This window comes from Cavenderia fasciculata (genome assembly GCF_000203815.1).
Source record: "Cavenderia fasciculata unplaced genomic scaffold Scf_EUAJFUG02HR96I-5, whole genome shotgun sequence".
NCBI lineage: Eukaryota > Evosea > Eumycetozoa > Acytosteliales > Cavenderiaceae > Cavenderia > Cavenderia fasciculata.
The window spans coordinates 1,639,974-1,666,976 of record NW_004457624.1 but is presented as its reverse complement, the minus strand read 5'-3'; the positions used below and the strand labels follow the sequence as shown (position 1 = coordinate 1,666,976).

The 27,003-nt window shown below is 32.0% G+C and overlaps 9 protein-coding genes across 9 annotated transcripts; 5 read left to right on the top strand and 4 right to left on the bottom strand.

The window, feature by feature from the left end:
• Positions 1 to 429: 429 nt before the first annotated feature.
• On the top strand, positions 430 to 2,889 carry DFA_11656 (uncharacterized protein; the record flags this gene model as incomplete). The annotated part of the gene is made up of 5 exons (XM_004350552.1): positions 430 to 1,095; positions 1,171 to 1,313; positions 1,402 to 2,260; positions 2,337 to 2,561; positions 2,797 to 2,889. 5 exons carry the CDS (start codon positions 430 to 432, stop codon positions 2,887 to 2,889), a joined length of 1,986 nt encoding a protein of 661 aa, XP_004350603.1.
• A 156-nt stretch (positions 2,890 to 3,045) lies between these two features.
• DFA_11655 (uncharacterized protein) lies at positions 3,046 to 4,183 on the top strand (the record flags this gene model as incomplete). Its single annotated transcript, XM_004350551.1, has 5 exons — positions 3,046 to 3,147; positions 3,251 to 3,323; positions 3,396 to 3,529; positions 3,615 to 3,913; positions 3,991 to 4,183. The coding sequence occupies 5 exons, from the start codon at positions 3,046 to 3,048 to the stop codon at positions 4,181 to 4,183; spliced, it is 801 nt and encodes a 266-aa protein (XP_004350602.1).
• Positions 4,184 to 4,377: 194 nt separating this feature from the next.
• Positions 4,378 to 8,459, top strand: DFA_11654 (uncharacterized protein; the record flags this gene model as incomplete). Its single annotated transcript, XM_004350550.1, has 6 exons — positions 4,378 to 5,080; positions 5,181 to 5,854; positions 5,922 to 6,914; positions 6,989 to 7,229; positions 7,303 to 7,487; positions 7,554 to 8,459. The coding sequence occupies 6 exons, from the start codon at positions 4,378 to 4,380 to the stop codon at positions 8,457 to 8,459; spliced, it is 3,702 nt and encodes a 1,233-aa protein (XP_004350601.1).
• Positions 8,460 to 8,621: 162 nt separating this feature from the next.
• tmem144A (uncharacterized protein) lies at positions 8,622 to 11,152 on the bottom strand (the record flags this gene model as incomplete). The annotated part of the gene is made up of 5 exons (XM_004350549.1): positions 8,622 to 9,601; positions 9,741 to 9,821; positions 10,680 to 10,794; positions 10,910 to 10,952; positions 11,064 to 11,152. 5 exons carry the CDS (start codon positions 11,150 to 11,152, stop codon positions 8,622 to 8,624), a joined length of 1,308 nt encoding a protein of 435 aa, XP_004350600.1.
• Positions 11,153 to 11,698: 546 nt separating this feature from the next.
• DFA_11652 (uncharacterized protein) lies at positions 11,699 to 12,484 on the bottom strand (the record flags this gene model as incomplete). Its single annotated transcript, XM_004350548.1, has 2 exons — positions 11,699 to 12,302; positions 12,408 to 12,484. The coding sequence occupies 2 exons, from the start codon at positions 12,482 to 12,484 to the stop codon at positions 11,699 to 11,701; spliced, it is 681 nt and encodes a 226-aa protein (XP_004350599.1).
• Positions 12,485 to 12,995: 511 nt separating this feature from the next.
• Positions 12,996 to 14,094, top strand: DFA_11651 (uncharacterized protein; the record flags this gene model as incomplete). The annotated part of the gene is made up of 4 exons (XM_004350547.1): positions 12,996 to 13,016; positions 13,118 to 13,333; positions 13,403 to 13,736; positions 13,829 to 14,094. The coding sequence occupies 4 exons, from the start codon at positions 12,996 to 12,998 to the stop codon at positions 14,092 to 14,094; spliced, it is 837 nt and encodes a 278-aa protein (XP_004350598.1).
• A 528-nt stretch (positions 14,095 to 14,622) lies between these two features.
• Positions 14,623 to 16,004, bottom strand: osbI (oxysterol binding family protein; the record flags this gene model as incomplete). Its single annotated transcript, XM_004350546.1, has 2 exons — positions 14,623 to 15,097; positions 15,169 to 16,004. 2 exons carry the CDS (start codon positions 16,002 to 16,004, stop codon positions 14,623 to 14,625), a joined length of 1,311 nt encoding a protein of 436 aa, XP_004350597.1.
• Positions 16,005 to 17,523: 1,519 nt separating this feature from the next.
• On the bottom strand, positions 17,524 to 20,626 carry jcdC (transcription factor jumonji; the record flags this gene model as incomplete). The annotated part of the gene is made up of 6 exons (XM_004350545.1): positions 17,524 to 17,751; positions 17,839 to 19,132; positions 19,300 to 19,847; positions 19,871 to 19,924; positions 20,001 to 20,348; positions 20,480 to 20,626. 6 exons carry the CDS (start codon positions 20,624 to 20,626, stop codon positions 17,524 to 17,526), a joined length of 2,619 nt encoding a protein of 872 aa, XP_004350596.1.
• A 615-nt stretch (positions 20,627 to 21,241) lies between these two features.
• On the top strand, positions 21,242 to 25,139 carry DFA_11648 (uncharacterized protein; the record flags this gene model as incomplete). Its single annotated transcript, XM_004350544.1, has 10 exons — positions 21,242 to 21,306; positions 21,617 to 21,763; positions 21,837 to 22,148; positions 22,227 to 22,769; positions 22,865 to 23,424; positions 23,678 to 23,712; positions 23,841 to 23,922; positions 24,124 to 24,203; positions 24,321 to 24,549; positions 25,090 to 25,139. The coding sequence occupies 10 exons, from the start codon at positions 21,242 to 21,244 to the stop codon at positions 25,137 to 25,139; spliced, it is 2,103 nt and encodes a 700-aa protein (XP_004350595.1).
• Positions 25,140 to 27,003: the final 1,864 nt, after the last annotated feature.

The window sequence follows — 27,003 nt, the reverse complement described above, 5'->3', positions numbered from 1 at the left end:
TAGATAGATAGATAGAACATACATAGATAGATAGAACATACATACATTCATTCCATCAACATCAACAGGCAACAACAACCCCCTCACTCGCACTTCATACCCCATCCCACATACTAAAGCAGCAACGAGACAAACAAACAAACAGTTCATAATACTTCATATTATTGCTATTTTGCGTCTTCTTTTTAAATGATCTTCTCCCCACTTGTTGTTACCTTTACTGTTATCACATTATCTTTCATGAACCAAGAATAACATTTATTCGTTTGATTCAATAATATACAATAATTGCTACAATATTATTGAAATCAAATTAAAACAAAAAAGACACTTTTTAGATAGAGAGAGCAATAAACACCGATAGATAGATAGAAATACTTCCAACCCACCATCATTAGATAGTAGATTACAACCAACACAACGCCTGACATGTGGTTTAAACCACAACAAAACTCCAACGACAACAACATCATCATTGATCAATACAACCAATTCAATTGTAGTACTGGTACTACTTGTAATACTACTGGTACAGCGAATACCAATACTATTACCTCTGTTACAACTATAACAAAAAAGAAATGGAAATCATGGAAACAATCAATTCATTGGCCATTAATTATAGCCACTTTAATAATTGCATTCCTTGTATTGGTAGTCGGAGTCTGTTATTATCATAACTTTAATAATAGACGTAGTCTGACAACAAGTAACAACAACAACAACAAGAACAACAATATTGTTGATATTGGTAATCTTCAAAGAATTCCATTGTCAACATCATCAGAACTACCACCAAAACATGAAGAAACTTGTGACCCGTCACTTGGATGCAAAGAAGATGCCAACAAATTGGTTCTAGTATTCTTGGCAATATTTTTCGTATCGATTATTGTGTTTTATATCATGGCAACGGTTAAAATTCACTATATACCAGAGACAACCATGATCATCATCTATGGAGCCATTATTGGAGTTATTGGTCGATTCATCAATGTACCAGTCATCAAACATGTTACAACTTACAGTTCAGAAATGTTCTTTTTATTTGTACTACCTGGTATTATTTTTGAAACTGGTTTTACATTACAAAGAGTATGAAGAAATCTAAAAAGCAAAGTTATTCCTCCTGAATATTATTATCTAACAAATCTTTTATTTATTTTATAGAAACATTTCTTCAAGAATATCTTACCAATTACTTTATTAGCTACATTGGGAACATTTATAGCATTCTTTGGCGTTGCAATTGGATTATACCTTACTGGTAAAATTGGCATTTCATTAGAATTACCATTATTCGAATCTTTCTTGTATGCTATTATTAATGTGACCACTAAGTATTCTATTCCATAGAATTTATTTATTAATTAATTGTACAATTTATTTTTCTTTCTTTAGATTATCAAGTATTACATGTGCAACAGATCCAGTTGCAACTTTGGGTATTTTCAATGCATTGGATGTTGATCCTAAACTTTTTATTATTGTTTTGGGTGAAAGTATATTCAATGATGCAGCATCACTTATTTTGTTCAAGGCAGTGGCAGGGTACAGCGGACCAAATGACATTTGGATAAGTACATTGATGTTTTTGGGTGTGACAGTGGGTAGCATCGCTCTGGGTATAGTCATTGCATTGTTGGCTTCGATTCTTCTCAAGATGCTCAACCTCAACCAATACCCAACACAAGAGACACTCATTGTTTTGATCTTCTCCTATGCATCCTATTCACTTGGTGATGCGCTACACCTCTCTGGCATCTTGTCGACGTTTGTGTGTGGTATGACCTTTAGCCACTATGGTGTACACAATCTCACGTCTGATGGACAGATGGTGATACAACAGTTTCTGCGTCTACTGGCATTTGCCTTTGAGACAATCACCTTTATCTATATCGGCATTACACTCTCCATGTACAACTACACATCTAACGGGTTCTCGGTGACCCTGTTTGTGTGGCTGGCCGTCTTTTCAATTCTATTTCGAGCTGCGTCGGTCTTTCCCATCATCGGACTGCTCAACCGACTCGGGCTCAGCGACATTAGCATGCCTATCCAGCTCATCATCGCATTGTCTGGGCTGCGTGGTGCAGTGTCGTTCTCTCTTGTCCTGTCTGGCACATTCACGTCAGACTATGCCCCCTACATCAAGGAACACGTGCTCCTCCTCGTCTACTTTACCATCTTTGTTTTTGGTGGATCAACCTATCCATCTCTTAAAGCTCTTCACCTTGATAAAACTCAATTTGAATCAAATGTAAGTAGTCAAAGTAAAGTTGTTGGACAGAATATTAATCAATCAGGGTATTAATTCATTTATTTAATAACTATAGGATTCAAACCGTTCAAATAGATATGTTTCCTATTTCAACTATTTGGATCAAAAATATTTCATTCGATGGTTGACCAAGAATTATCAAATCCATCCACAGAAACACTCTGATGTTGACAATGATAGTAATCCCCCTACCAATAATAATAGTAACAATATTGGTGAAAAGAGCGAGACTGATTCATCAGCATCCTATGTCGATCTTATTGATGATAATGTTGAAATGGTCATTATTTCTCAATAGTCCAAATCCAAAAACATACATTTAGAATTCATATTCATTCTCATATTCAATCGACGATTCGTACAATATCAACTTCACATTACATTGACACCATCACACACACACATATTTTAATTCAGATAACTTCGATTTTACAAATAATAATCAAAAAAAACTAATAAAAAAAAAATAACAACAATAATAATAATAATAAACAAAATACATTTCTTCTCTTTAGATTTTCATAAACTCGGGTGGACAATTTATTATTAAATTGAATCTACTTTCAAAACATGAAAAATATTTCCTATTTTGGAACTATAATTATTAGAATAGTCAATTTTTTAATTTTCATTCCTTGAGGTAAATTAATATTAATATTTAATCTTCATCCCACACCGTCCGTCTTTTTGTCTTTTAACAACAACAACAACAAAGATATCAAAAACATAAAACTAAACTAGTATACAGATAAAAAATATAAAAAATGAGTGGTGACTATTCAGCATTTAAAGAAAGAACCAGAGAGTTTATTGGACACAAGAAAACATCAACACTTGAGAAACCTGAAACTCAAGCTTATAGAAAGGTATGGAACTAAGTATACTTTTTTGAAATCTGGTATTGTCATTGGTTATAGCTAACATTATAACATATCTTTGTATCAAAAAACATATAAAAAATATATATAGGAAGTAGAAAAACTAAGAGGAAACTATCAAAATCTATATGATGCTTCAAAAAATTGGTCTGATTCTTTAGCAAGTATGTTGTTTTAATAATATAGAAAGAAAAATGAATCTAAAAGATTAATAATACTTTATTTTTTTATCAAAGAGGTAAAAATTAGATCAGAACAATTAAATCATGCATTGGAAGATTTTGGAGAACATCATATTCATAGGGGTGGTCCATCTTTGGCAAAAGGTGCTGAAATCTTTGAAAATTTACAACATATCCTAAACAAAAGAGTATGTACAAACAGATTGTTTATTTGTAAAGATTTAGTTATTTTTTATTTATTCTTCTGATTTTAAATTATTTTCTTTTTACTAGTATATTGCAACAACACAAAACTTTATTTATCCAATTAATAATTTATATCTTCATGATGTACATCAATTGGTTAAACAAGAAAAAGCAGTAAATCATGATAGATTGGTATTGGAAGATGCTGCCACCAACGTGGCAAGAGGATCACCCAAAAGCATAGATGATAGAAAAATCAAACAAAACAAATTCCAAGTTGACTACAATTCATCATTCCAAGATTATGAAAACAGAATCGCTGACTTGCAACATAAAACAGAGGATGAAGTTCCTCTTCATTTCAAGAATTTTATGCAAGATTTATAGTAAATATCAAAAAGAATAAGAAAAGAATTTTAAAATAATTTAGAAAAGTTACTAACCATAACCAATTTTTTTATAGTTTGTTATTTAAAGAAGGAAATGATATTTTTAAAGAGATGGATATAAATATTCGTCTTCCAAAGTTGGAAAATTCTTTGGGATTCAGTGATTCATTGGGTAATGTTTCGTCACCAAGACTTAGTTCCCTATCACTACAACAAGAAAAGGATAATATCAAAAGAATTGATCCAATTGGAAGTCCAAATCAATAATCACTATAATGAAATAAACCTTTATTGATTCGTCTGTAGCTTATCTCTTTTCTGAATTGAACTACAGATTTTCAAAAATTCAAACATGAAAATGGGAGCGCGAAAAAAACAGTTTCAAAAGAATGTGGACAACCTAAAAGGGAAAATTTATTTATTCTCTTTAAATATTTAATATTTATATTATCTTTATACATATGGGTTATATAGATCTATCAATAAGAGATAGTTTTGAAAAACAAAAGGATAAAATCAAAAATAAATATGATGCTTCGCTATACACAAAACTTATAGATCGAATTGAAGAACAAGAAGAGGAAATAGAAGAGGAGGAAGAACGAATACAAGAACAAGAACAATCAAATAACAATAATAATAATAATAACAATAATAATAATAATAATAATATTACAAAAGATTCATCGCTAGATTCATTAAAATGTACTTATACATTGGTAAAGATAGGGTTACACTGCAAACAATCAATGTGTCATCGTAGTCTTGGCAAGTTTAAGGAATCGAGAGAGTCACTAAACAAGGCACTTGGATATTTAAAATTGATTGGTACTACTCATATGAAAAGAATGCAGTCTTCAAACGATCACTACTACATCAACGAGATTCATTATCAAGTTTACCTAGAGAACAGTTTCTACTATTTCTTTAAACTCCAACGTCACAACAAAAAATATGAAGGGTGTGATGCGATACCAGAGCGTGATGAAGGAATTACACTTGTCTCAAAAGCAAATGATAGTCTAATGGAATCACTAAAGTATGCTCAAGAATGTTGCAAGGATGAATTTGGTGATGGTCAAAAAATGGTCAATGAAATCATTGAAGTTTATCTTTCAATCAATCATAATCATCCTGAAAAGTGTATTGAATTTTTAACCTTTAGTATGTCAAAATAATAATTAATAATTAATAATAATAATAATAATAATAATGTATTATTTATTTAATTTACTTATTCTTTTTTTTTTTTTTTTTGACCAAGTTGAAACATTTTATCAATCAATTCATAAATTAGATTGGATGCCATATGAAATGCTACATGAACAATATTGGAAGACAAGTGAATTTGAAAAGTTTATAGACTCTTTGATCATCTATAAAAACATATTATTAGAGTCTGATGACAGCAGTAGTAGTAGTCAAGACAGTGGGGAAAAAATAATGGATATCGAGGAAAAATGTTCAGATGCTTCTTTTCAACTTGGAAAATACACTCAATCGATGGATTGTATTTGTCAAGCCATTGGACTATTGGATCCTGAACTTGATAAATTGGCAATGGAAAGATTATCTGTCAAATCTCAAAAAATAACAGATGTAATAGATTTGGCAAAAGATAGAATTGATTTGGAGATGGCCATTTCAAAGTATCCAACTGTAGAATATTTACTTGAAAATCTAAATCTAAATAATAATAATCATCAAGATAATACTATTGAAACTTTAAAAATATTATTGGATTATCATCAACAATTGTTGCAAATATTGGTCAATCGAAAAGAGGGACCTGTATTTATGAAAAAAACAATTGGCAACTATCAAACGATGATCAAAATTACATCTATCCTCAATGCCATCTCTGAAAATAATAATAATAATGATGATACTTTAGAATTATACAAAGATCTTTTATTTTATTTAACAACTGTAAGCAAAGTATATATATATAGTTGAAGATTTAATTTTACTTGGCTAACCTTTCTTTTTTATTCTTAACGTTTAGCAAAATCAAACTGGATATATTAAAAAAGAGATTTCAACAACTTTAAAAGATTTATCAAGAACTTTTAAAGAGTCTGACTCTAATCACTATCCTTCTTTATTAAGATTGGTTGTAAAATATTCAAAGGTTCTTAAAGCAAATGATTTTAAAACTGCTTATAATCATTTAAAGGAATTGGATGGTATTCTTGACAGTACAAAGTTAAAAAATTTGTCAACTCATGACAAGGACATTTACTTTGCCATCGGTAACATTGCCTATGCAATTCTCATCAAAATCAACCAACAAGAAGACAATCCAAGAAAGGTTAAAAAGCTTCAATCAAAGTTGGAGGATTTTCAAAAAAGAGCCGACAGAGATGAACAAGACGATGATCTTTTATATTCCCAAATATCAAATACTCGATCTTTACCAACGCGGCGACAAGAAAACATTCAATCTCCACCACCACCAACTTTACAGGATAGAAAACAAGCAATGGCAAACTTGGCAAAAAAAGCAAATGAAAAGAAAAAGCTTGCACCCATCGAGACTCCAACAAAAGCAGATGCCATTAACAACATGTCCACAAGAGGACGTATGGCAACAAGATCAAAACACAAGTTAGTACTCGAACCCCAAACCTATATTTTAGATGGTGTCGAATACAGTCTTAAAACCAACGAACCATTGGCCTCATTTGGAACTAGTTTTGTAGCCAATGGAAGTCAACCAGATCAAGAAGATGAACTCATGGATAACTATTTGAATGAAGATATAAGTATAGAAGAGACCATAGAGAATAGGAAAAAAGGACAAACACTGCCATGCTATGGTAACGAATTTATCGTACCCGATAATAGTGAAGATGAAAGAAAAAGAAAATATCCAAATCCAAATAATAGTTTTAATGCTCAAACACCTACTAGTCGTCGTTCAACTCCTTTAAAAAAACAAAAACATCAAGAACCAATTATTATAATAGATTTGGATCAAGATGAACAAAATCAAAAGGTAAGAGAAATATAATATAATATAAAAGAGTACATATATTTATTTATTATTCTTTCATTTCTTTTTTTTTCTAGCGACCTCAAAATGAACCACCAAAATCATTAGAATCAATTTACTTAAATTTAATCAAGGACAAGGAGGAACAAAATCAAAAGCTTTCATCTACGTTTCATAAATTCAATGATACAAGATTCATTGTCACAGAAATTTCTTTTAATAGACATTTCCTCAAGGCTCTAGAAACAAAACTAGTTTTAAATGTTTTGATTACTCAACCTCAACTTTTATCTTTGGATCTTTCAACAAATTTAATTGGTAAAAAAAAATCATCCATTATGAAAACAATAATTATTTATTAACAAATCTATATTTGTATTTATTTATCTAGACGAAACATCAACAAACCAATTGTATCATTTATTAAGAACTTTAAAAAAATTAAAAAGTTTAAATTTTGAAAGATGCCAAATGGGATCTCAAATCATAACATTTATTTCAAAAGCCAATTTACCATCAATCGAATCAATTAAATTAAATTCAAATAATTTAAAAAGTATTTCAAATTTCTTTTCGGTATGGAATATATTATATTTGAATATATCAATCTTTCTTTTTTATTAATCCATATTTTCTTTCTAGATGAATACATTAAGAGAATTATATTTAGAGAAATGTTATTTAGAGGATAAAACTCTTAGATTAATTTTAAAATCAATTGGTTCTTGTCCACTTTTAATTTTATCTTTATCGTATAATGATCAAATCACTCAAAACTCTTTCAAAGAACTTACAACATATCCGAGTATTAATAGTAACCTTGAAAAACTATTCCTTAGAGGTGTTCAAATGGTAGTTAAACATTCCTCTTCTTCATTGGTTCACTCTCTATTTAGTAAGCTTCCTAATCTATGTAGACTAGATTTTGGTGAAAATAACCTAAAATCAAGTTTATCAACTATTTTGGGTAATCCTCTTTCCTCGAGGATTGACAATGTCACACCAACCAAAACAACTTTGGAAATTCAACAAAATGATTTAGATCATGAAGATTTAAATGCCCTTTGTCAATATATTTGTCGTCATGATGGGAGAATATCAGAGATTAATTTGTCTGGTAATCCACTTGGACAAAAAACAGCATATATTCTATCACAACACAATATTCAATTATGTGCGAGCCTGACAAGACTCGATATGTCTCATTGTCAAATAGGACCAAAGAATGTAATCAAAATCATTACCAACCAATTACCAATTCATTTGGTTTCAATCAATCTCTCATCCAATTCATTGTTGGTAGGTCAAGACACCCAAGACGACTACAATGACGACGAGGACATGTATTCAATAGTTGATAGTCAAAACTATGAAAATACACTGCAAACATCACCTATCAAACTACCAATCAACCTATCACTACTTGATATTTCTGGAAATGGATTTACCAAAACAGATCAAATCGTCATGCAATTAAAGTTAAGTTGGGATAGACCAAAATCAACTATAAAGATTGATGCAGATTTAATTCAATTTATTAGTGAATAAAGAGAGAGCTATATATATATATATAAATATATCTATAGATTATTTTTTAAATAAATATTTATTTAATACATTTAAATAATTTATTATTATTAATTATTTGTGTTTAATTATATATTATATTAGAAACGCGTAAAATTATCTATATTATTATTATATTTTTTTTTAAGAACTAAGAGAAAGACAAGTAATACCAGCACCCAAGAAAATAAAAGAGATGAGAAGAATCAAGAGATTCTTGGTACCTTGGATTTCCTTGAACAAGAGGACACTCCACAAACTAGAGACGACCATTGGTCCAGACGAACCGATTGGGAAACCAATAGTGTAGCCGAGAATTTGAGTAGCAACCATGAGACCACAATTGGCGACACCCCACAATACACCACTGATGAATGATGGAAGCATGGTTTGTGGGAAGACTTGTGGTGGACGTTTGATGATCGAGTAGACAAAAAAGACGGCAGTGTTGAACAAAAAGATGCCAGAGAAATGACAAAAGATAAAGGAGAGTGGGTTGACATCGCTTGGTTGTTGTTGCTTCCAAAGTTGCATGGGGACCATGTTGACACCGTAGAGAACGCCTGAAAAGACAGACAACATGACACCAAAGATCTTGTTGTATGGCTCGGGGATCTTTTCAAAGATCATCTGTCCCTCGACAGGTGCGCTGTTTTCAGTCGAGTTGATGCTGATTTGTTGTTCGTCGACGATGGGTGAGTATTCGTAACGTTGGCTAAGACGCTTTTTAGATGGTGTGGTTGGCTCCTCCTTGTTCAATGTTGGCTTGATGAAAAAGAAAAAGAGAATGGCAACGACGATGGCGGAAAATCCGAGCCAGTTGAGGACTGGATGTGCAACTGATTGCTTGTCAAGTCCAAAAGCACCAAACTTGCCAATCAAGAAACCAGTCACCAATGAAGTACAACTCCACAACAACAAACCAAGACCCAATCCAATAGTCTTGACGATTGGAATGACGCACAAATTACCAACACTCCATAACGATCCTCCCAACAATCCCCATGGATCAAATATATATGATCCTGAAATAAACATTGCCACGTACGCAGTACACAACGTACCAACTGACATTACCCATGCAAATGCAATACCATTTCCTGTTGGAAAGTTCTTTACAGGTACTAATAAAAACAAAAGGAAAGAAAAGAAAAGAAAGAGAAAGAGGGGAAAAGATAGATGGGTAGAATAATATATGTATAAGTAAAGATTGATTGAACAAATGACGGTCGACTATAGTATGATTGATGTTTGTATATGTACCATAATTTGAACCAAAAAAGACAGAAGCAATGATAGCTCCAATATAACCTAAAATAGCTTGGCTAACCATTTCTACTTCTTCTTATCTCTAAATAAATTATTATATGAATGTTTGATTGATTGTTGTTGTGTGATGTTTAGCAAAATATTAATATAATTGTTGCGAGAAAAAAAAAGATCGGTATATTGTTGTGTTTGTGGAGGTTGAAAGAATAGTTAGTTGTGTGTGGTGGGGAGGGGTAGAAATTCAAACTACTTTGTTTTAAAAAGATACCTTTAACTCGTTAAACAATTGAAACAACAACAACACAATGAATACCATCACATACATTCCTTTCAAGGGCGACTCTCGTTGTGACCCTGGGGTCTCTCGACTCCATTTCATCCGAGCCGAACCAAACTTTTTTTTTTTTTGATGGTGCACCCTAACTACAACTTTTCATTGGTCGTCGATTGGATTGATACTATCCAATAACTTGGGAAATCAATATTGAATTATTGGATTATATATTATTCCAATTATCAAATCAAATCATCCTTTGTTTGAACTATTAATCCAAAAGAAATTATATAAGATGAGTGGTTGGTCTAATATAGACCGTTGGTTGGTAATGTGCATTGTGCTTTCATTACTTTAATGTTGTGTTGTTTGCCGATGGATTGTCGAAACGATAGTTTATATATCTATTACTTTATTTCCCATAAAAATTGTTGTGTGATTATAACCATTCCCGATTCTTCTTTTGTTTGTTTGTTTGTTATTAATGTAGTTTACTTAAACACAACAATGATTGATTGTTATGGCTATTATTATTATTGATTATTATTATTCATTATTATTATTACTTTACTACTAGTACTATAGTGATGATTGACCCCCAAGCTTTTGATTGATGATGATATATTGATTATATTCTTATTATTACATTGAAACCATACGATAACACCCATCGCATACTCTAACGGGTACAAAGTTATAATTTAATTGAGGGATCTTGGCAGTATTGCTTGAGCATTTTTGACAGAACACTAAACCACATCTACGACAGTGATGCTATAAAAAGAGAGAAAGAGAGAGATAATAATAATGTATTAGTTTAGTTGGTTTAAACAAAAATGATGTTTATGACATCATCTTCATTTTATCTGTCGTCGTCACCATCTCATACTCTTCTATTTAAAAGGGTAAACTGTGATTTACATTTAGAGCAACTAAAAATAAGAAAAGAAGATAATGGAGTGATGTATTAGTAAAATAAATCTATAGATTAATCGATCGTCGTTGTTGATCCCCTTTTCTAACTACTAGACTATCATACATACCATGTAACATTACTATCATCAACCCATTTTGGTCTAGAGTTTGTAAAGGTAGCATCTGGCTTGAGGGAACTATCTTCTTCGTAATCCATTTTATCTCTCTCTTTTTGTTATGTATATATATTAATCTCTTTACTAAACTCTGATACACAAGAACTTTCAATGTCTCTCTCTATTCAACTTTAAAGAGAAAACGCAAAAAATCTTGTCAAATTGGGTGATGTCGTTAAAAAGGATGAATAAAAATCTTTTTAATTCCACTCGAACTGCCTTCCGTTGTCTCGCGTTTCAAAACCAAGGAACAAGAAACCCAAACCCGATGACTAAAACAAAAGTAAAAAGAAGGATCTACGTAGATTCATAAAACTCTATCTTATACTATTGACGGAGTTTTGTTTGGAAATATATTCTTTATTCGAGTAGGTAGGTATTGTCAGTTGAGTTGTTTGTTTGTTTGTTGGTGATATCACAACCAAAAGTAAGTAAGTTTTGGTTTATATATTTATATATATATATCATCACCAATGTAAAAAAAAAAAAAATACTATATATCAAATAGGAATATAATAATTATTCCCTATGAATAGGTAGTATTGAATTGGATTCGATTCGATTCGATTTTCGATTTGGTTAAATTATTAGTTTGATTTAATAAAAACACTGGTTGATTGTGAAGATCCAGTAGAACCACCAAATTTAAAGACTGGATATTTGACGTGATGTGAGAATTCGAGTCCACAGTTTGAAAAGTAAGCCAATATTTCTTGTTCAGTGTAGTTGCAACTTGTGATAACAAAGTGACCTCCAGGTTTCAAGATGGTTAGGATGTGTGAGCGGTAGTCTTCTTTGGCCTGTACCTTGTCCTCTGAGAGTGACATGGCATCGAATGTACCCTTGTCCAGGACAACGTCGAATGCATCCTTTTCAATCTTTGAGTTTCTAATGTCGTCGACGAGATACTCTATATCGAGTTCCTCTTGTTCTGCTATTTTCTTTGCCAAATCGATTGCCTTTTCAGAGTAGTCTGTGCCACACAGATTAGTGAATCCCATCTGACCCAACTCGATGAGTGTATATCCATTACCACAACCCAAATCGACAATTCTATGATCTTTGGTAACACTCGCTATCTTTTCAATAGCCTTGCACATCGTTCTAAGACATGATTCACCAAACCAAATCTCTCCAACATCACCAGTTTCATCGTATACATCTAATTCTCTATCATAACAATTATCCCAACTACAATAATATATAAATAAAAAATAACAGATTCGTTAGGTATGAATAAATGAACGAAACGAATGATAATAATCATTCGGTCATTGATATCTATCATCATCATACTGCTCTTTTGTGCCTAGTTTACTAGCAACACCTTCAATAGTTTGTTCTCCATTCGAATTCGTATCTGCTGACGACATCTTTGATCTTCCTTCCTTGCTTTCTTTCTTTCTTTTTGTCTCGGTAAAGCAGACTATTCAACGACTAGGTAGAGTGAGAGAGAGAGAGAGTTGTACAGAATGAATGAGAGAGAGAGAGAGAGAGAGTGTGTGCAATGCAAAGACAGATTGAGAGACGACACACTATAGAGCATGAACGAGATCTCACACCCACACACTACCACCTCTCACACTCCATTCCAAAAAAGAATTAAATTAAATATTTTTATTTTTTTTTTACTCAGTACTTGAGAGTAAAGTGGCAGACCAATAGAAAGTAGAACGCAATCGTGCAAATATATATAAATATATATAAATAACAATTCAATTACAACAACACTTGTAATAGTAATAATTCAACATACAAAACAACAAACATTCATAAAACCTATTCAATTTGATTATTTTTTTTTTAATTTTAATTTTTTAGATAGATAGCTAATATTATTATTTTTTTAGAGCAAAAAACAACTCAAATAATCAATAATTAAAAATGGAAACTAATATTTTAAAGGTAAGGTCAAAAAAAACAAAAAAGAATATTATTTAATTTACCTTTTTTTATTAACCTACTTCAATCTTATTACTATTTAATTTTATTTATACAATATGCAGGGCATTAAAATCTATGTAGATCATAACAAGACTACTATCAAAGGAATCAATTTACAGATGACATTGGCAAGATTCTTCTTGCACAATAATGTTCATAGATCATTGATTTCAATTTATGATATTGCTGATGACTTTGAAAAGCAAGGAGCTATCAAGAATCACTCTAAAAAGATTCCAAGATATCCTTATATTGAAATCTGTGGAAAGTTATGGGGTGTAAGTGTGAAAAAAAACAAATAATAATAATAAGTATAATAATATTAATATTAATTAATTGTTCTTTAGGAAGGATGGTCAGTTGAAGAAAACAAAGAAGAAGTTTTAGAATTAATTCAACCATTAATGAATTTGATACAAGACAACCAAGACTCAGAGGTAGTCGAAGCATTCTTGAACAACAAGGAATTGAGCAAGGAAACACTCCAACAACACCAACAATCGGAGGAACTTGCACTTGGTTACATCGACAGTGGTATCAATATTACAGAATGGTTATTGTTTGGTGCTGTCAAGGGATTATGGAATACTGCTTGGCAATCAACTGGCGACCAATTAGAAACTCAAGATGAAGACGTCGAATTTGAATGTCAAGTAATTAGAACAAATTGGTATGGTAGACGTATGTATAACAAATTAAAAAAAATGAACATTAATTCAAATGTTCCTTTTGTCCGTATATTAAACCTTTGTTTTTTCTTCTCCTACTTTTAGATCAATTCCGTCAATATAGATTTACTCCATATATGATCCAAAGATTACATGATGGAGCTGTTAAAGCAACTCTTTTCTACAATGACATCAAGGAAGTGATTTGTACCGACAAGAAGAATATTATTATCAAGATTCAAAATAGTGAAGATCAATATATCGAGGGTTTGGAAAAGGATATTGGTAGAATTATTGATATCGTAACCAGTAGAGCTTATCTTCGACCAAATGAAGATAATACCTGTTGGGTATCAGCTGTCATTGCATAATAGTAAATAATAGTGCAATGGATTATACATACATACATATAATTTTTCTAAACATACATACTCCGGAACATTCATACATACATATTTTAAAATAGTATATTTTTTTTGAATCTTGATAAGAGATTGAAAACAACAAAACAAAAACTTGGGATAACAACATCATAATCAAATAATCTAGAATTTATCGTACTATCATTTTTTATATATAACACTAACATAAATAATAATAATAATATATATTTATTATAAAACAAGAACAACAACTAACTAGTAATAATAATAAAACCAATTTATATTGAATATTGTGTATTCTATATTATAATCAAAAAAAAAATAATAGAAAAAACAGTTGTTATTTGTTTTATTATTGGGTGGAGGGAGGTATAGTGGTTCTGGAGGATTTAATGTACAAATTTATTATTATAGTTGTTTAGAGTGAGTTTAGTTATATATTTATATGTGTTATGTACAGAGTTATTATTATTATATATTATTATTATATTATTATTATTATTATTATTTCTACATTTAATTTTTAGATTTTTTTAATTTTTCTCTTTCTTTTTCCTTTTCTTTTAGTTCCTTTTTACCCTCTTTTCTAAGTTTTGCCTCGGTTCTTTGTTTATCTTCAATTAATGATTTATATTCCTTTGCCTTTTCAATATTGCCTTCTTTCAAATATCTGAGATCCTCTCTGTATCTGCTGTCAGTGCTGAGTGGATCCGATTCATAAATAACTCCTTGCGGTACCATTTTTAATTCCCAATAGTTGACATTATCAAATGCTAGATGTGTAAGCCAACTACCTTCAACTTGACAAACATTATCTGAATCTAATCTCTCTGATTGTTTCTTTTTATCTTTTTCCTTGCCATTACTATTGCTATTGCCGGTTGCGTTCAATTTATATACATGTCCACAGAAATAATCAGATGGTTCTTTTTGTTTTGAAAATATTGATCTTACAAATCCCAATGCATGTGGATTAAATGTAATTTCACATCTAAATATAAATAAATAATATTATTAATATCTCTTCATTTCATTTTCTATTTTGTATTTACATATACATACCCTAACTTATTTTTTTCATCAGTAAATACAATCTTTCCTGCAAATTCAGTGACTCTGTCACCCCAAAAGATACCTTTGATGAGAATCTCTGGTAGTGTCCATGTGATGGTGGTTCCGTCGGCAAAGGTGATGGTGTGTGTACCCTTTTGATAGCCCTTGACAACGTTGCCACGACAGGCAGCCGACCACACACCATAGCCGTGGTAGTGGAATGTATTGTTGGCATCGATCATCTCCCAGTTGGAGATTGGTGGATGATGACTGGTCTGCTCCGAATAGACCTGTGTACCGTCGGAAAAGTGTGCTTGGAAAGTCTCGCCAAGCAGTGGATTGAATGGTTTGGAGAGGGTGCTGGTGAGATGGAGACCAGCGACGGTAAAGGAAACAACCAACTTTAGACGTTCGACTGGATCGCTTGTAGCAGCTGCCTTGGGAAGGTATTGTGGTGCATAACACCAAGTGTCGGTCAATTTTTCCAAAAATGAACGTGGCTCAAACAAACCAATTGGCAACGACGTGTTTGTCAATTCCTTGCCTTCAATGATACTGTTGCCAACTGATTTTACTAGTTCCCAACACACACCTCTTTGTTTCTTTAATTCAGTCTCATCGATAAACTTCCAACCTCCATTTTGGTGTCTTGTGTTTTGTGTGAATACTTTTTGTTGAAGTGACTTTCCATTGCCAACGTCGGCCGATCCCATTTGATTTTCACCGCCGGCGGTCCCCATACTATTACAACTATTGCTCTCTAGTGCTTTATCCTTTGATGCAAAGTTGTTAAACTCATTTTGACTGAGTACTTTTGATGAGTTTAATGTTGAAACTTCGCTCATTCTTTAAACTCTTTTTAATATTATTATTATTATTATTATTATTATAACTATATATATGTATGTATGTATTACAATACCCAAACGGGGGGTGGTGATGATGATAGTGATGAAGCTAACTAGCTTTGTTGGTTAGGTTATTAATATTTAATTAAAATGGTTCAAGTCAGAAAACAAAAATATAAAAAAATAAAAACAAAATCTGATCAAGGGGTGGGCAGAGGTTGCGAAGTGGAAGCAATTTAAAGTTTAAACCCTTTTTAGGTGGAGGTAGGTTACTAGTTGTGTGTGTGTTCTTTCAAGAAGCTAAGAAGAGAAGTTATTGGGGGTTCTAAGACGGGGTAGCCCAATGACTAAAATTTGATTGGTTTTTTTGACGACTTGTGAACGGGTGATGCGATGTTGATTGAATTACTGTGAGATTACTACAAACTATAACTTATTGTGAGATAACTATAATGATTATTATTATTAATAGATGATAAAAATAAAAAACTATAAAATATTATAATAATAAATTAATCAAATGATTTAAAATAAAATGATAATGTGTGGTATTGGAATTATTATTATTATTATTCTTGTGGGTTGAATTGCCTAATGAATGTTTGTTGTTTGTTGTTGTTGTTACTGTTACTGTTAAAGATTATATAATATCTCTAGAGATTGATAATAATACTAGTATAGAAGGTAGTAGTAGTAAAAAGAGGAAAGAGGAGCAAACGATAAGATAAAGATAGATGGATGGATGGATGGATGTATGTATTGTATGTAACCTTGGTTAATATTTTATATTTTGCGCTGCTCAAGTATATTGAATAAATAAATTAATAATTATACCTTCTTTCTAGAGAGTAGAGTAGTGTTATATTTGTTTGGTTTGTTTGTAGTATTGACTGATTTTGGAATCCAGTAATTTGGTTTGTTGTTGTTGTTGTGTTGTTTGATGTTGTTGTTGTTGAAGAGTAATAGCGCTCTCGAGGTAGGTAGGTTGTATGAATGTCAGAAACCAAAAATTGAGTGTTATTGTGTGTGTTTGGTTGTGTGTGTGTTGTTATAATTGTTTTTGTACAAATATTATTATTATTTACTAATAGTATTTCTGTTGCTGTGATATACAATAATAATAAACAAAACAAAAACTGTTAAAAGTTTTAGCTTTTATTTTGTTTTGTTGTTGTTGGTGCATCATATCTCTTGAATTAATTTGTTTGTTTGGTGTCTAGTTGTAAAGTTCTAATATATTTTTATCTCACTGTTATAGGGGTCGCATCTTTGCACATTTTTGTATTGGATCTGGTGTCCCGCCCCTATACCAGACACTTTAATCGACCTCGCATCGACCAAATTCGAATTGTAATTTTATTCATGGAATTTTTTTGATCTGAGTTTGAGGTTACATACCCACAGACAGTTTGAGTTTGTTCGTTGCTGGTTCAACGCGTTGCACCAAGTAGACTTTCCAAATATGGAACCAGCTACGATGTGTTGAGACAGTCGACAGTCGTTTATTGATCTTAGATCATATGACACCAACCGAACAAAAGATAGTGTCGCCTTCTATTGTTTTTTTGGATTCAATACGACCAAGTTGTAGAAGCAACAATAGAATTGGCTTTGATTTTGCTGGTGTTGGTATACTCATGTCGTTGATTAAATTACTTTCGTTAAAATGTTGTTGTTCACCACCATGATGATGATGATTCTTTTTTAAAAATTCGTTGATGCAATGAATAGTTTGATTTAATATCTTTGAAAATAATATTTTTTAAATGTTAATAAGTATAATGACATATAATATCTCCATTTGTTGTTATTCAAAATATTTTATACTTACATCCAAATGAACGATTTTTGTTAAATAATTATTTTCCAGTACTTGTATTTCCTCTTTTGTTACATGTTTGATAATTTTTGTTGTTACTATTGTATTGGTTGTGGTTGTCGTAGTAGTAGTGTTGATCTTTGGTTGTATAAGTATTGGTGTTGTTGGCATGATTATAGGAGGTTGTGTATTTGAATGGGTTGGTGTTGGTGGTGGAGGAGGATGATTAGCAACAGGTACAGAAATCTTAACTGGTGTTGTTGGAGCCAAGAGTGGAGTAGTCGTAGATATTAATACAGGTGCTTTAATTGCCGAGTGTAGAGGAGTGGAAGTGGTTGGTCGAGTTGGGGCTGTTGGATTAATATTTGGTGATATGGTGGGAACTGGCTTGTTTACCATTTCCAAAGGAGGTTTTGGAATAACAAGAGGAGGTGCTGGAGGATTAGAAATGGGTAGAGTAATCGTTGGAGCTACAGGTGTAGCAACATGTTGTACAGTAGGAGTAGTCGTCGATTGAGAAGAAGAAGAAGAAGAAGACGAGGGAGATGGTAGTTTTGATTTTAATAGATTTAAAGAATACTCTGATGATACTTCAATCTTTGGGAGTGATTTGTTACCATTATTATTATTATTATTATTATTTGTTGTATTAGTGTTGCTACTCTGACTGTTGACACTATTATTTTGATTATTATTATAAAGGATTGATTTTGGTGCCATGGGAAGTGGCTGAAGGGTAGTTGTTGTAGTTGTGGTTGGGGCTGCCATTGGTGGTTTAGTATTTACAATTGCCGGAATAGCATTTTTAGATGGAGCAACCATTGGATGTGGGTTTAGAAGATTATTATTATTATTTACAGGTGAAGATGTTGACGACGATGACATACTACTAAGATTCCTATTGGTCGTTGATATTGTTGATGTTGTTGTCGATAATGGTAATTGAATATTACTTTTCCATTGTTCATTTTGTTGATACATTAATTTAAATGCTTCCAATAACTCTGCAGTATTGCTTGTGTTTGAGCAAGCGTGTGGAGTGATACCAAGTGTAGAGTTACAATCGTCAAGTAAATGTTTGAGTTGGTGATCGACATCCTCAAGTCTCTTGTGTATCTTTTTAATGATGGTCGTATGTGCAACGACGTTCGAGTTGTTGTTGTTATTGCTATCATCACAATTGGCCAATGGATAGAGTTGTATATTATTTTTCAATGATTGCGTTTGCTTGACTATATTGTCTGTTGTTTTAATGAGATCTCCGAAAAACTCGTCAATCATTGGATTGCTATAACTATTGTTACTACTAATCATGATGATAATATGATATGATATTGATCTAAATATATCGAATGATATATTATCTCGTCATATTATTAAACATAAATAAATGTAAGGACCTTGAAAGAAGAGTTTTATTTTTTTTTTAAAAAAGGGCGCCAAAATAATGTCTCCAACCAAAATAGTTAGTACTACTTTGGTTGAGATGAATTATCATTCAATGATAATGCTTTATTATCTATCCATTCTTTTACCATTGTTCTTAGCTCGGTGGCCAGTAGATCGGCTTCGGGTGATTTGACGAGTGGATTATTGGCAGCGTTGCCAAAGGCGTGGATGAATTTTGGCAATTGCATAAATTTGATTGGGTTGTCGATATAGTATCTTACATCTGCCTCGGTTGGTTTATTCTTTTGTGAATATCCATCAGCAAAGTACATTAATAGTGTTGTCATTCTCTCCTCTTTCATATCCATATTATAGATGGCATTTAAATATTCTTCCATGTGTGGCCAAAACCTTGTACATTTTAATTTCTCACTACCAATATGTTGGAACCAAAAATTCAAACTAATGGCATGCTCCAATGTTCTCACATGATGCCACCACAACTTTGGAATAAAAAGTATTTCACCAGCCTCTAAAATAACATCGATCACCTGTGCATTGGCAAACTCTGGATACTTTTCGAGATTAGGTGATTCGCAATCCACCAACGCATGATGGAATAAACCCCATTCCTTTTTTCTTTTTATATATTTACTATTAATTGCTGGATCATAAAGTTTAAATAATTTTTACCAATTATAATTGCATGCTAAATAAAAATAAATAAATAAATAATAATATAATATATTAGATATCTATCTATCTATCTATCTATTATTACATACCAAACCATCCATACCAGGATCACCAGTTGACCAATCATGATGTAATGGTGTGACTTGTCCAGCTGATCCAATCCAAAGATTAGCTGATTTGTTTTGTTCCTTTGCAAAATCAGGAACTGTATATTCACTTTCCAACTCTGGAAAATAGGTACGTACTGGTAAACTTGCAAGATAGTACAATGGGTTTTTAGTAGTATCAGCTGTCGTTGTTGTTGTTGGTGTCGATTGATTATTTTGATTGTCTTTCCACAACTTGTAAAACTCTGAAAACTTTACATTACTTGTCTTTCCTAACCATTCACCAACATTATAACCAAGTTCTCTCATTGGTATTTCTCTTTCACCCAACTACAGTAATGAATAAAGTTAGATCACCTGAATGATTAATGATATTGTTTGTTTTTTTTGATCAACTGATAGATCATCTGATAGATCAACTGATCGGTTCTACTCTTCTTTCAATCACATTTCATTCATACCTTTGATGGAAGATAATCATAATTTGATCTCCAATTACTATAACATGGCCATTTGTCTGCTACATCTGTAATGATAAAGGGTTGACTCTTTAAAATGAATGACTCTAATACTTCTCTTGAAGGGTTTGATACTCTTTCTAATGTCATCATTCCTCTTTTACAAACTTGTTAATGATACTAATAGTTGGTTGATTGATAGATATCTTCTATTGATATTGATTCAATTTTGATTGATGTCAGCTGTCTAAATTGATTGAGGATAAATCGCGATCTAAACTCACACAATGGGAAAAACAAACGAAATAGATAATGATGAGGGGGGGCGAGGTTTCAGTTCAATTTGTAGCAAAGCGTTAAAAGAGAACTGGGGGGTGATTTGGGCGAGCGGGTGGTGGACTTGATGTCATGAAAGACTTAAGTCCTTTTTTTATCACCCCATTTATTTTAACCAAACAGACAGACGTAGGCTTAGACTTGATTCATTCTTTCTTTCGTCATTCATTCATTCTTTAACTTTTATCTCTTCTATCTATATCTTCTATTATTTGTACAACAAAAAGATGATAAGAAGAAGAAGAAGAAGAAGAAGAAGTTTGATGATATCCATCACAAAGTGACATCATTATATTTGTCCCTTTATATATATATATATATATATATATAAATCATATGAAATATGAAATACAAAAGACAATAATATAGTGGTATATTTGATGAATCATCATCAGCACAGACACAGAAAGACAAGAGACAATAATAATAATGAGGAATTTTTATTGGGCTTCAGCTAAAAAGAGGGAGCATGTGGGTGATGGCAACCTCGCTTTGTGTGTGTGACAGCTTTCTTCTTGTCACCAACCCAAGTCAACCACGACTATTTATTTTTACTTCAACTATTTTAATTATTTTATTATGTACTAAATAAAGTATACATTCATCATTTAATAATATTGACATGCCAACAACAAGAACAACAAAGTAATAAAGAGATAAAGATAGATAGTAGCAGTAAGGATAATGATCATCACAAAAAGTTAATTACACGACAACAAACACGACAAAAGACTACGACGACGAATTTAGAGATCACAATCGATCAAATCAAATCGATCAAATCAAATATATATATATATATAGAGAGATTAAAATGATGATGGGATTTGGTAATGCTTTGAAATTCTTAGGAATACTATTTGCATTGTATCTATTGATATTAGCAATTAGTTCATATTCATATGTTACTCGTCATCCATGTGTCGACTCCCCTAATATTATGGCTGAAAGGTAAGACGACGACGAATTTGTTTTGATTACTGAGATTTGTCGCGGTTAACTTACTCTTCTATCCCCTCCTTAGAGATATAAACGCAACAACAACAGTATTGGTATGGGAATATGAAGCTCATTGGGCTGGTTGGGGAAGACCCCCAGGTGAGGTACCATGGGCCGGTTATTCAGTTGACAAACCATACAACGAATCTAAATGTATCTTTACGACCGATCAAGAAAAGTATAATCAATCCGATGTTGTTATCTTTGAATCACAACCATTTGGAAGACGTGGATCACACTATCCACCTAAAAAACAATGTGGACAAAAATATATGTTATTTACAATGGAAACTGCTGTCTACTTTCCCATTCAAAACAGGAAAAGTTATTTATCACAGTATGTACAAAACAAAACAAAAGATTAATGAGTTCTATATATATTAATAATTTGTTTTGTTTTGATTTGATTTACTAGTTTGGATTGGAAAATGACAAATGAGAGAAACTCAAATGTACCTGTTACATTTGTGTGTGATTGGGGTACTGGAAAAGGAATAGAAGGGTATAGAGCAATGCCACAAGTACCATTTAAAGAACAACATTTTGCAGTGTTTGTGGCGAGTAATTGCAAACGTGGTGGAGCAGATGATCGAACGGCCTATGTGGAAGAGTTGATGAAATACATCCCGGTCGATTCATTTGGCCTATGTCTTCAGAACCAACCCAAAGACGCACTCAACAGAAACACGGTACGCGATCGGTACCAAGCAAAGATGGAATTGTTCAAGAAATACAAATTCATTCTTGCCTTTGAAAACAACAACGTTACAGACTATGTCAGCGAGAAACTTTATCATGCATATATAGCTGGATCATTGCCCGTGTATATGGGTGCCCCAAATGTCGATGAATGGGAACCTGGAAACAACACAATGATTCGAACCGATCGATTCCAATCCCCAAAACAATTGGCAAACTTTTTAAAACTTGTTGCATCAAATGAAGACATGTATAAAGAGTATGTACAAACAAATGATATGTACTACTTTTTAAATTTAAATTTATTAATCTTTGTCATCTCTTTCTCTCTTTTCTTTCTTTCCCTATCTATAGATATTTCAAATGGAAAACAGAACCATTTAAACCAAACTTTCCAGTTCTCTATGATCATTGTGTATTTTTAGCAGAGCATAGATTATGTGACTATGTCACCAAAGAAAGACAACGAGCCAAACAATCAGATTACATTGTCTATGACCACACCTCATTGGCAACAACTGGCTACGTCATGCCAATGTTTGAACAATACAAATTCAATCCAAACTTTGTAATTGTTCAGATGGTATCTGTCATTTTGATTATCATTTCACTACTGTTGTATATTATATTAGAGGTATTTGGTTTTAAAAACGCATTGATTGGATTCTTTAAAAACTATTCACATCTAAGGAATAGATTCTCAAGATTTAAATATCAACCTGCTCCTACCTCATCTCCTCCTACCTCTACATCATCATCATCATCACCTCCAACCTCTTCATCAATAACTCCTAAATCCAGATCACCAAAATTGAATTCTACTAATCGTAATAATAATAATAATAATAATAATAATAATAATAATAATAATAATAATAATAATACTAATAATGAAAATATCAACTATGACGACGGTAACAATAACAATGTCTAGAAAACAAACAACCGACCAACTAAACTACTCTTTCTATCAAACACATACACAAACAAAGTAAATGGTTATGATTAAAATCTAATCATAACATTATAACCTTTTTGTTGATTTGATGGTGTAAATATATACGTATATTCTAATTAAATAAATAATATCAAATACCATTTTTAAAGAGTAATCAACTTGTCGTCACTCGTCCTCATTAAATGTATGGGGCTTTTTTTTAATTTTAGTGCAAAACGAATTTGATGAAAAAAAAACAAAAATTGTTTGTCGAACGAAGGTTGGGATGGCAGACGCTCTCAGAGACATCTCGAGTGAAGCCTATAATAGTACTCTTTTGTTCCCTACAGCCCACCTATAAGATAAAATGGTCCAACGTTTAACTTACAGAAGAAGACTCTCATACGCCACCGCTTCCAACAAGACCAAGGTGTAAGTATAAGAGAAAAGAGAAATAGAGCAGCAAGCAGATACGGTAGATGCTTGTTGCTCTTGAACGTACATTACATGTGATCTAACTTATCTCTCTCCCTACTATCATATTATAGTGTCAAGACCCCAGGTATTATCATTCATAATGGCAAACACACGAACAGACAACTAATCTATCTCTCACATACCTCCATATCTCTATATCTATCTATCTATACATGCATCTCTCTAAACTAAATTATAGGTCACAAGTTGGTATACCACTACCTCACCAAGAAGGGTGTAGTCCCAAAGTGCGGTGACTGCGGAAAGGATCTCCAAGGTGTAAATATCACATTCATACAACAGCAGATAAAAGATCTCTCTCGAGAAAGAGAAAGAGATATTATGATTATTATTAGAGATTTAGCTAACAACCCACTATTTTAAACAAAAAAACAGATCAAGGCCACCAAGCCACATGAAAGAAAGCACCTTTCCAAGTGTGCCCGTACCGTTGCTCGTGCCTACGGTGGTGTCAGATGCGCTACCTGTGTCCGTGTCAGAATCACCCGTGCCTTCTTGATTGAAGAACAAAAGACTGCCAAGCTCGTCTACAAGAAGCAACTCTCCGAAAAGCCAAAGGAAGTTAAGAAGGTTGCTGCTCCAGCCAAGAAGTCAACCAAGTCTGGTAAGGACACCAAGAAGACCGCCAAGAAGTAAACGATTGGTAGTTTTCTAGTGTAAACAAATAAATTTGGGCAAAATTAAAAATATCATTATATACTCCTACATATATTATTATTATTATAGACATTGATTTATTATTATTATTATTATTATTATTAAAAAAACACTATACTAAATCTTCATTTTTTTCCAATCCAATAAGTTATTGTTATGGAAAACTATTATTTCCCAACCTATTGATTCCATCGACCAGATTGAATTATTCAGATTAATTCAAATTAATTACCTCTCTCTCTCTCTTGTTTTCATTCATTCATTGCGATTGTTAACGACACCACTTTAATTGTGTAAAAGGGGATAGATACATTTCATTGTGTGCTGTGACTGTTGGAATATGAATTGATCTAATCTTTAAAATTGTTTTTTTTTATTTTTTTCCAACAACCAATAGAAATGGATATTGAAATTCATTGGAAAGAATAAAATGGGGAGGTGATAGCTAGATAAATTGTTAGCTAGCCAGCACCTTAGATATTTATAGTTTGGCTCTATTCTGTTCAACTTGTTTATGATTTGTCATCAAGGGAATAATATTAAAAAAAATGTAGAAACCATTTATTTTTGCACAGTTGATTCTATGCATTGGAGATCTCTCGAGAGAGAGTACTCACCCACTCACACTACATTATTACATTAATACATTATTATATCTTGTAAAAACAAGACACATAGATTTAAAAGAGATAAAAAGGTATTTATAATAGACTTGTCTCCAACAAACAACCAACTTCATTATATATTATATTATATTTTCCAAGGTAGTTTCAAGAATATCCTCACCCCCCAATCCTTATTTTCATTTCATTCAAATTGGTTTATTTTGGAATTTTCAAAGAAGAACAAAGGAAAGAGTCAGTACTACTATTATTATTATTATATGTTTAGTTATAATTATCAAAATCATAGGGACATGCAGAGAGACAGACAGTCACCTATTATAATATTGGTAGTCAGTCACCAATAAGATAAATATTTTAAACCTATTTGCCATTGTTCACCATTCAATTTTTATATATTGATCAGTTGGGAAAAAAACAATTTCATTCAATTTGTCGGCATCGTTTTGGAACCAAAGACAATGACCAATCGTTTGACCACTTTTTAAATTATTAAAAAAACAACAAAAATCGTCAAATCAATGGCAGGAATGCCCTCCATCTTGAAAATGAAAATATCGACAAATTCTCTGGTTGACGAGAACGAGACGGTTGTTGCACAAGGGGAAGCATCGAATTGAAGAAGACCTTTTTATAATGACGTACGATGATGGGCCAGCCTACTAATTTTAGATCATAAAATTTTTATACTATCACTATCAATGAATTTTAGAGATGGTGTTGGGTCTTTTTTTACTGTAATACTTTCTGCTCCTATAAATGCAACTCGTCCGCCCCATGTTACTCTTTTCATTCATTCGTTCACACGCAATATTATAACTCTCACACACACAATTTAACAAGATATCTTGTTTAGTAATATTAAGATAAATATTTTTATCTACTATTTGAATATCTATTTCGTACTTTTTTTTTAAAATCATATATATATATCGCCAAGATTTTGTATCAATATCAACAACCAACAATTATTTTATGTCTTCAATCCTTTTTCATTAAAAGTTCAAAACAGAAAAAACAAAAGTAATTATCAAATAGAAGAAACTAATATAATATAATACAATATATCAATATGTTTCAATTCATCTTTCAACCCAAATCCAAAAAATCATTACATTTTGATTGGTTTCATTTTTTTTTTTTTTTTCTAAAATCAATGTTCAATATTGTCCCTGTCTCTTCTCTCAAAAAAACATAAAACAGTCACACTCATATACCCCATATTCAAAGACGCATTTCCACATACATCATCATCATCAACACAAATTTATTTCCCAATCAACCCAACCAATCCATTAGTATATACAATTTTGGGGTTGGGTGTGGTGGGTGGTAGATTTAAATTAATCAAATCAACAAACAAAAAACACAATTTATATAAATTCGAATCGATGTCCAAAACACATATTACATACATTTGCAAATGTTAAAAATAGCACTACATCAACAAATCAAGGCATAGACAAATCATTTGTTTTACTTTAATTGTGATCTGCTGTTTTACAAATAAAAGTATAGGTTTTTTATGCTCCACCAATCACTTTTCATCCATTCCATCTAATCCGACCTTTTCAACTGGAATAATCAAAGAGTACAACCAACCAGTCACTCGATATCGACAATAGTACCGTACTATTTTCCCAAATGGGGGTGTTACAGTAGATAGATTAGAGATAACAAAAGTAAAGGAAGGAAGGGAGGAAGGAGGGAAGAGGGAAATGAATCAAATCACCAACAACAAAAACATAAATATTTTTTATAATATTAAAAAACACAAA